We start from the raw sequence: 9,692 nt of genomic DNA, 5'->3' as shown, positions 1-9,692 counted from the left end.
TGTCATCACTGTATATCTTAGATATGCAATACACAGCAGAGAGACAATTTCTGGTCCTTCAGTTTCGGAGAAGGAAAAGCAAAGCGGTGGTTATGCTGTGATGTTCATCCTGGTGGTGATGGGGGTGGGGTGGGGTGGATTTCTTTTTCTAAGGAGGACTGAGGCAGGAAAATAGGGTCTGGAGGCAGGAAACATAAGGCCTATTCACACTTCAGCTATAACAGGAAATATCCTCTCCATAGGGCGTAGGCCATAAATGACTTTGTAACTTTACTTCATCTTCTCCCTTTACATAGGGCATACCCAAAGTAACCAATGGAACCCTCTAGGGGGTATTTAAACTCCCCAAAATTCTGTAACCGGGCCCTTGAGCCCCTATGCTCGCCCGTTCCCACACTGTGGAGTGTACTTTCATTTTCAATAAACCCCTTCATTCCTTCCTTGCTTTGTTTGTGCGTTTTCTTCAATTCTTTCTTCAAGATGCCAAGAACCTGGACACCTACCAGTAACAGGATGACAGGCAAAAGTCTTATCAAGATGCTCATGAACCAAAGTATACCTCTGACGTCTTGATTCTTGGAGTCCAAGCCTAGCCTGGTTTGGTAAGCAGCAAAGGAAGAAAAACGCAAGATAGTTTCTTGAACAATCTCCTGATGCAACTGTTTACAGGTTTCATGTCAGCACCCAGGGGGAGCTTTCGGCCAGAGACTCCCACAGTCTCTGTGTGTTCCCAGTGCTTGGGCTCAAGGGAGGCGCGCTGCGGGCTGAAGGCTCAGGTCGGAACCGCAGGGGCTCAGGCGGAGGCGGACTCCGGTCGAAGGCTGTGGGGTAAGAACTCTCGCCCCCTCTAGTCGGCTGCCGCCGGGTGGCACGCCCACGCCGCGCCTTCCGGTTGGTCCCTGAGGCGACGGGTGAGGCACAGCTGAGCGCCAAAGCCACAGCCTGGGGCGATAACGCCCCCGCTCCGCGCTCTGCGCTCCAGACAGCTGCGAGCTGGAGTAGGAAGGTTCAGGCGGTGGCTGAGAGCGCGCTGGAGGCTGGAGGGCCAGGAGGCGAGAAGCTTCCCGCACGGGGGCGCTGTCACCTGCCTGTGGGAGGAGCCAGAGAGGGACCTGGCTCTGCTGCTCTGAAGCACCAGAGTCGGGAGAACCCATCCAGACATGAAGAGCGCCAAAGGTATTGAGAACTTGGCTTTCGTCCCCTCCAGCCCAGACATCCTGCGCCGCTTGTCTGCGTCCCCCTCCCAAGTCGAAGTCTCTGCCTTGTCCTCTGACCCCCAGAGAGAGAATTCTCAGCCACAGGAGCTTCAGAAGCCCCAGGAGCCCCAGAAGTCACCAGAGCCATCTCTGCCTTCAGCCCCTCCCAATGTCTCCGAAGAGAAGCTCCGGTCACTGTCGCTGTCCGATTTTGAGGAGGGGCCTTACGGCTGGAGGAACTTCCATCCTCAATGTCTCCAGCGCTGCAACACACCTGGAGGCTTTCTGCTTCACTACTGCCTCTTGGCCGTCACACAAGGTAAAGTCCAGCGCCCGCTCGAGGCTCGGGCCAGTGGAGAGCGAGGTGGGCACGGCGAGCCAGCCGGGGGAGAGGGCAGGTGCGCGGGGTCCGTGGGACGGTGGACGCGCCCTGCAAGGTGGCCCCGGGTTTGGAACTTGCTTGCGCTCTCACCAAGGTCAACCTACTGGCCCCAGCCAGCCTTCCAAAGCTCAGCTTCTCCTTTATCGCTACAGTTCAAACTTGCTATACAAGCCTTTTTCTCTCTTGTGTTTTACCTCAGTTTAGCGGATTCAAGACTTACAGGGAAGATTACAAGAACTTTCCTTTGGGAAAGGTATACCCTGGGGGAGTTTATTTTACATTATAAAGACAAAAATTTACCTAGGCCCTCTTTAAAGGTATTTTACTTTTACATTTGTTTCATTGCCTCAGGGGAAGGAGTAATACATTTGCAGGTGGGAGTGGGATGCCTTCCAAGGAAGAAAGCTATGTAAAATCTATCGTATAAATTAGATACAGACATTCATGTTTTGTGAGTGTATTTAGTTTGAGAGTATGTGGGCACCAGAGGAGCCCAGTGAGTAAATTAGCAAAGGCTCCCGACGTTGTTGAGCCTTAATCTTCATTGTGTTACATTAGTTATCCAGTATCTGTTTTGTTCTAGGATCTCTTTTAGGTTCTCTCGGGAGTTACAGATTCAGTTCAGATTTATACCCTCCGGGGTTTGCAATCTAAGCTCAGTTTGGAGGAGTGATATCCTGGAGGGAGAACAGCTCCCTGAAAGAAGGCACAGAGAAGGTTAAAGCTGCTTATGGTGTGTTCAATACAGAGGTTGAACGAAAATAGGAAGTTACCCTGAGTTGACTTTGAGGAAGTGTGGAGAAGAGGTGGAGAGGAATCACGAAGGATATGCCGAAGCTTTGTTGAATTGGCACGTAGACATTTTTTGGTCACTTGAGTCATAGTCCGAGAATATTTTCTGTATAATCAGTCAAGGATTAATTGGAAGAAATACAACCTTAGAAATATATTTTTTAGAGGGTTGAAAACAGCTCATTTTTTAAGTTAATAGAAAACTAAGTCAAAGCGTAAGTATACTTTTTGTTCTTATTCTTCCTCTTCAAGGAACCCAGGGCCCCTTGCTTTGCGCATTAGATGCTAAGTAACCATTTCGTGATTGCAAGTCAGCTGTAGCTCTTCTACTGAAGGTAGATTTGTGTTGAAGAATTATTTTCCTGTCCACTTTCTTGTCCCTACCAAAGTTCCCCTCCATTAATGTCTTGATCATAGTTTTACAAAATTGGTAGTTGTGAAGCATCTCAGTGTCAAAGGAATGCGAAGATAAAAAAGTTGGACACAAGTAAAAAATGTCTTGTGTATGATCTTAAAATTCCTCTGAAATTTCTATATTACTCCAGAATATATCATTTTATATTTAATATAAAATGTTGCCTAAAATTGTTATCAAATATAATTGTCACTCCTAGAAAATTTGTCAGGTTTAGTCTGGAGCAGCATCTACCCAGAGGTCCCCAATTTAAGAAGCTTAATCTGAGACAAAAGTGACCCAATAGGCCTGGCGTGGTGGCTCACGTCTGTAATCGCAGCACTTTGGGAGGCTGAGGCAGGCAGATCACCTGAGGTCAGGAGTTCGAGACCAGCCAGGCCAACATGGTGAAACCCCGTCTCTACCAAAAATACAAAAACTAGTTGGGCATGGTGGTGCATGCCTGCAATCCCAGCTACTTGGAGGGCTGAGGTAGGAAAATCACTTGAACCCAGGAGGCGGAGTTTGAAGTGGACCGAGATCGTGTCATTGCACTCCAGCCTAGGCAACAGAGCGAAACTCTGTCTCAAAACAAAACAAAACACCACAAAAATTAGCTGGGTGCGGTGGCACACGCCTTTAGTCCCAGCTATTCAGGAGGCTGAGGCACGAGAATGGCTCGAACCCGGGAGGTGGAGGTTGCAGCGAGCCGAGATGGTGCCACTGCACTCCAGCCTGGTGACAAAGCGAGGCAAGGTCTCAGAAAAAATTATAATAATAAAAAGTGTGACCCAATAAATTATTAGTTTATGTTTCAGTTTAAGTTTGAATGCCTGAAAACTTTATTGCCATGTTTCTCAAACATGATCCTTAAGATCATTTCCATGGTATATTTAAATATACATTTAATTGGAAAGAAAAACAAAATTTGTCAAATGAGTTCATTTAACCCAGCATTTCTCAAAGACAAACAGGGGTTCTCTAAGTACTTAATTTTCTAATGTGCTTCCTATTGTCATTGATTTACAATAGAGAGATGTAGTACGGAGCGTTTCCTGATTTTTTTGTTTTTGTTTTTTTAAGTAGTGTTCTTGGAACTTGTATAGCATAGAATTTGCTTCAAGAGTCATTGGATTAATGTGCTATCCTTCTTGAGGAGTTTACAAATTTATTTTTCAAAGAGAAGTTTTACCATAAAGGCAATGCTTTCTATTAACTAATTTTTAATCAGTATGGCAAGTGATAGGGAAGTTGATTTTATTGGATGCGGAAAATTTTGTATTATTAGATAACATATAAAAATGTCATCCTAAGATACTTTAGGTACTTATTTTGAAATCCCAAGAATTGTAAATTGGCTTATAGTCTTATGAAACTGGTATAAAAGTAAAAAACATGTTATGAGTTTTGAAACTTATTAAATTTGTTCAATTTATTTTTTTTGAAATATATTTTCAGCTACGGTCTTAATCAAAATTTAAAGAGATTTGTGGAGATCATGACTTGTATGTACATACTCATTCTGGTATTGAATGAAAACAATTTATCATACCTAAGTAAAAAGGGTATCTAGTTAATTCAATCAGATGTTTTTTATTTTCAATTTATAGTAATGTTTAAACTCCTGTAAGTTTAATCTATATCTGGACTGTTAATGAATGAAAACAATTTATCATACCTAAGTAAAAGGAATCTCTATTTAATTCAATCAGATTTTTAAAATTTTCAGTTTATAGTTATGTTTAAAATTCCCGTAAGTTTAATCTATATCTGGACAGGACATTTTTAAGTAAGTCAGAATTTTCAGATTTTCAGTCTTACCTTGTTTACCTTCTATTCCTTCACTATAGTTATAATAAATGTATGTTTTTTTCTTTTACTTTGCATACAATTTAGAATGCAAGTGTGGTTGAAGGACTTATGTTTACTTTTGCTCTAGAATCCTTTACATGGTAACTTTAATATCTGTAAGAATGTTAGAAAAATATAGGGGTTTGAGAGCTCAATTTCTTCTTCCTAAGACTAAATCAAGGTTATCTCTTTTTTTGGAGTTGGGGAGAGGAGGGAAGAGACAAAATAATAGTCAAAGTTATCTCTTGTCATAGATAAATATGTTTAAGGATTGAATAATTTGGGAAGCAATTGAGCCTAACTGTAGTGGCCTATGGGGTCTCTTGTACCTTTTGTAGTCTTCTGAGTGAGGTCCCTGAGAGTATGATATATTAATACTTGGAAACTCTAGCAAACTGGCTTCACGGGACTTTACCAGTTTGACTTCATCATTTAAAGAAAAATGAATTAAGCCTAGTTAACTATAATTTAGTATGTAGCAGGCATCAGTTTTGTTGGACACCTGAAAATTCACAAGTGTACAATTTAAAAAGCAAACTGGGCCAGGCGCGTTGATTCACACCTGTAATCCCAGCACTTTGGGAGGCCGAGGCGGGTGGATCACCTGAGGTCAGGATTTCAAGACCAGCCTGGCCAACATGGTGAAACCCCATCTCTACTAACAAGACACAAAAATTTAGCCAGGTGTGGTGGTGCATGCCTGTAATTCCATCTACTCCAGAGCCTGAGGCAGGAGAATCACTTGAATCCTGGAGGTGGAGGTGGCGGTGAGCCGAGATCGCGCCATTGCATTCCAGCCTGGGCAATGAAAGTGGAACTCTGTCTCAAAAAAATAAATAAATAAAATAAAAATAAAAAATAAATACATAAAAATAAAAAGCAAACTGATTTTCAAGGAAATATGTTTAGGTTGCCTAACTTTGAAACTTTGAGACTTTGAAAACTGGTACATTTAAAAAAACAAAAGAAACAAATAATCGAACTCTACTTCATTGTGTTAATAATCTTAATCATATGGTAAAATTTTAATGATGCACATCAACTTTTCTGTTTTTTAGGTATTGTAGTTAATGGCCTAGTAAATATTAGCATTTCCACTATTGAGAAGCGTTATGAAATGAAGAGTTCCCTGACTGGCCTGATTTCATCAAGCTACGATATTTCATTCTGTTTGTTGTCTTTATTTGTATCATTCTTCGGTGAAAGAGGACATAAGCCGAGATGGCTTGCATTTGCAGCCTTTATGATTGGACTGGGAGCACTTGTATTCTCATTGCCACAATTTTTCAGTGGAGAATATAAATTGGGGTCTCTTTTTGAAGGTAAGTTTCTGTTGTGTTTATGTTTGTTTTAATCTAAAGAAGTGGATAAAACTAGGTCATTAACTTTATATTGCAATTCACTTATACAGTATGGTAAGGGTTTACATCTCTTCCACACCTCACTGGTTTGTTCATTGTGTGAACTCTATGAGATAGGAGATTAGAGAGACTGTACATTATTCATCGTTTCAGTGGTTCTCCAAGTTTTTAAGCCTCTGATTCTTATTCCCCATATTATACACAGTCCTCCTCAAAAAGAGATGACTTGTTTTCCTTTGCAGGTTGTGACCTCATTGGAGTTCTGAGATCTTTAGTTTTTCCCTTTGTACTTTTATTTGCTGTGTTTACAGCTCTGCACCCTGGACATGTTGATTCCTGATTTGAGACAAAGAGAGGTGACATTTAGAAAAGTGGAACTTTTCCTAAGAAATGAAACTAGCTCTACTTTTGGACCTAGATAAGAAACAGAGAACTTCAGAGCAACCTACAGTTGCTCTCGTTAGATGGAGAAATATATTATTCAAAGGCTCAGAAAGGAAATTTAATTATATGCCTATTTTTTCCCAATGACATTTTAAATAAAAAAACAAATATAGTAGAGCCAGAAGGGTGGACAAATGAAAGTAGACCTTAACATTCTAATGTCCTTCCTGGGACTTCTAATAGCAAATATTGAAATAATTAGAAATAAAATCAGATGGTTATAAATTCAGAGGCTTTATTCACTCACTTAACCCCTGAAAATAAAAGACAAAGGATAATTGGAGCCTGTTATGCTATAGGTATTATTTTTAAAAAGTTAAGATTGTTAGATTTGTTTGTTAATATTGAAAATTAGTATTTGCTATAGTGTGGATGTTTGTCCCCCTAAACCTCATATTGGAGGGAGGTGTTTGGGTCATGGAGATGGATCGTTCATGAATACATTAATGCCCTGGGAATAGGGTCAGTGAGTTCTGTTTGTTCTCAACAAAACTGTTAAAGAGAGTTTGAGCTAGGCGTGGGGGCTCACGCCTAAAATCACAGCATTTTGGAAGGCTGAGGCAGAAGAATCCCTTGAGCTCAGGAGTTAGAGACCAGCCTGGGCAATATAGTGAGACTTTCTACAAACAAAAAAAGATTCTGGCCCCTCCCCTGTACCTCTCTTGCTTCCTCTCTCCCCAGTGATCTCTGTGATCTCTGGCTAGCTGCCCTCTGCCTTCTGCCCTGAGTGGAAGCAGCTAGAGGCCCCCACTAGAAGCAGGTGCTGGCACTATGTTCTTGTACAGTAGAACTGTGAGCCAAATCAATTTCTTTTCTATATAAATGCCTCAGGTGTTCCTTTTTAGCAATGCAAATAGACAATGTTAAAGTATTAATGCAAGACAATATTAAAGTATTAATCTTTCCCAAGATCAATTTCCCAATTCTAGAATGATAACAAACATGAAAATATTCTCAATAACAAATTATATATTACACAGCATGGTTTTAGCAGTGCACTTATTAGGTAAGTAGGCTTCATTTTAGAAGTAACAATAGAATATGTAAGCGTATGAATGGAGAGTATTTTTAAAATGTGGTAGAGTTTGGAATGAATAAGATAAGGAGAATAAGTTATCAGCAGAAAGAGCACTTACATAGATTCTAGCACATTATCTGAGATTGGACAAGACTGCACAAGGCAACTTGACATAATTTCACTGGGAGTAGTTTTAGGAACAAGCCACATATTGCAGCGTAGGCTTTAGTATAACACTATTGAAATCTAAATCGTAAAGGAATATCTAAATTTTAATCTGCCACACAAGAAAACATAATACTGATTCTATGATAGTTATTTGTTCATAGCATTTAGGTGGTAATCTTTGTGCTGTTTCTGGGCCCTCAACCTTTCAGTTGCTCAGATGCCTTTCTTGTTCTTAAGTAAACAAACCTTGCTCAAAAATCTATGACTCTCTAAACTGAAGCGTAAATACTTCTTCCAGTACAAAGCCTGATCTGTCCTCCACGATCTTCTCAGCTTCCTCTCTTGCCATTTATACCTGGAGTTATGGCCATTGTGAAGAACTTATTTTCCTAAAGGAAAATTGCCACAAATTAAGGTGTTTGTGTGTGACCAGAGATGAAACTAAGATGGCTGAAGCCAGATCATAAACTTTTAGTAGTGTACTGTGCTGGTTTTCACCAAGTTCTTATTGATCTAATTAACATTTTTCATTATTTTAGTAGATTATTGAAATAGGTTAGATAGAGGAATTGGCTGATCTAATATATTTACTGTAAATTGACTCATAATTTAAATAATAGCTTAAATGTGGCAAATGAAAGCAAAAACTCAGCTTGCCCTCCTGTTATTCTGCCATTCATACAATATATATTTATTGATATGGACTACACATGGTGTTGAGATAACACCAGTAAAACAGTTCCATGCCATCTGGATTTTATGTACTAGTGGGAAGAAATATGCAATTAATAAACAGATGAACGAGATAATTGAAAATTGAGGTGAGTGGGTAAAGAGACAAATAGAATGAAGTAAAACTGTGTTAAAGGCTAAGTATGTTTGCCAGGAAAGGCTACATGATAGTATCTGGATAGTGAAGAGCTAACCTTGAAAGATAATTTCCAGGCTGGAGAAAAACATGATTAAGGGCTTTGGAGCAGAGGAGGGCTTGATAGGTTTTAGGAACTGTCAGTTTTGGTCAGCATTGTCAAAGCAAGGGAGGCTGTTTTGGAGAGGCAGGTAGACACTAGGGAGGCATTTAGGTTGAGCTTGAAATGCAATGCAAAGTTGTGGAAGAATTTTATACAGGGAAGTGCATGATCTTACTGGAGTTCAAGAGACAAGAGTAAATGGGAGCCAATCACTCTGGAAATTTTTATTGTAGTCCAGGTGAGAGATAAATGTGGCTGAGACTGGAGTGGTAGCAGCAGAGATCCAGAAGATGAATGATTCTCAGTGTGTTTTATAGGAAAAAGAAATAGGACTCTGTTGGATGTATTGTGAAGGAGGAATGAAGGAGTCCTTGGTATTTGGCTTGATCAGCTGGGGCCGTTTTTACTAGAAGGTGGAAGACTAGGTAGAACAGAATTGGAATGAAATTAAGAATTCGAGTTTGGAGTTTTTTAGTATGAACTGCATATTATATATCCGGTGTTGCAGTGTATATCCTCGAACATACGTGTTTACATAAATGTGCAAGTCATTCATTTGGTTTGATTCCCAGAAGTGCAAATACTGGATTTGAAGGCCTTCCTCATTCTAGTTTTTGATAGATAATGTCACACTGACTTTCAGGAAGGGGTATATTAGTTACTCTCCCATTGTTGGTGAATGAAAATGCATCACTGTTGTGCTGAATTTTTGCATTTTTTTCCCTGTGATTTTTCTTAACAGAAGTGTCATTGTGGTGTATGTAGGTGTTTATAATATGACAGACACAAAATTCAGGATTGAAATTGCATTACACATTTAAAGGAATCCAGACATTTAGAAACGGAAGGGATGTTAGAAATGATAAAACCCAGCTGGGCGCAATGACTCATGCCTGTAATCCCAGCACTTTTGGAGGCCAAGGTGGGCAGATCACAAGGTCAGGAGTTCGAAACCAGCCTGGCCAACACAGTGAAACCCCATCTCTACTAAAAATACAAAAAAAAAAAAAAAATTAACCGTGTGTGGTGGCACATGCCTGTAGTCTCAGCTACTTGGGAGCCTGAGGCAGGAGAAATGCTTGAAGCAGGGAGGCCAAGGTTGCAGTGAGCTGAAA

General features: G+C 40.4%; 1 protein-coding gene across 1 annotated transcript in view; it reads left to right on the top strand.

The window, feature by feature from the left end:
• The first annotated feature begins 980 nt into the window (after positions 1-980).
• SLCO4C1 (solute carrier organic anion transporter family member 4C1) overlaps positions 981-9,692 on the top strand; it is a 60,071-nt gene continuing 51,359 nt past the window's right edge. The window contains 2 exon segments of the mRNA NM_001135267.2: positions 981-1,515; positions 5,674-5,937. Coding sequence (NP_001128739.1) covers positions 1,161-1,515; positions 5,674-5,937 — 619 coding nt within the window. The 5' untranslated portion in view covers positions 981-1,160.

The sequence above is a fragment of the Pongo abelii genome, chromosome 4 (genome assembly GCF_028885655.2).
Source record: "Pongo abelii isolate AG06213 chromosome 4, NHGRI_mPonAbe1-v2.0_pri, whole genome shotgun sequence".
Lineage (NCBI taxonomy): Eukaryota > Metazoa > Chordata > Mammalia > Primates > Hominidae > Pongo > Pongo abelii.
The sequence above is the reverse complement of the archived record's forward strand: the minus strand, read 5'-3'. Positions and strand labels throughout refer to the sequence as shown.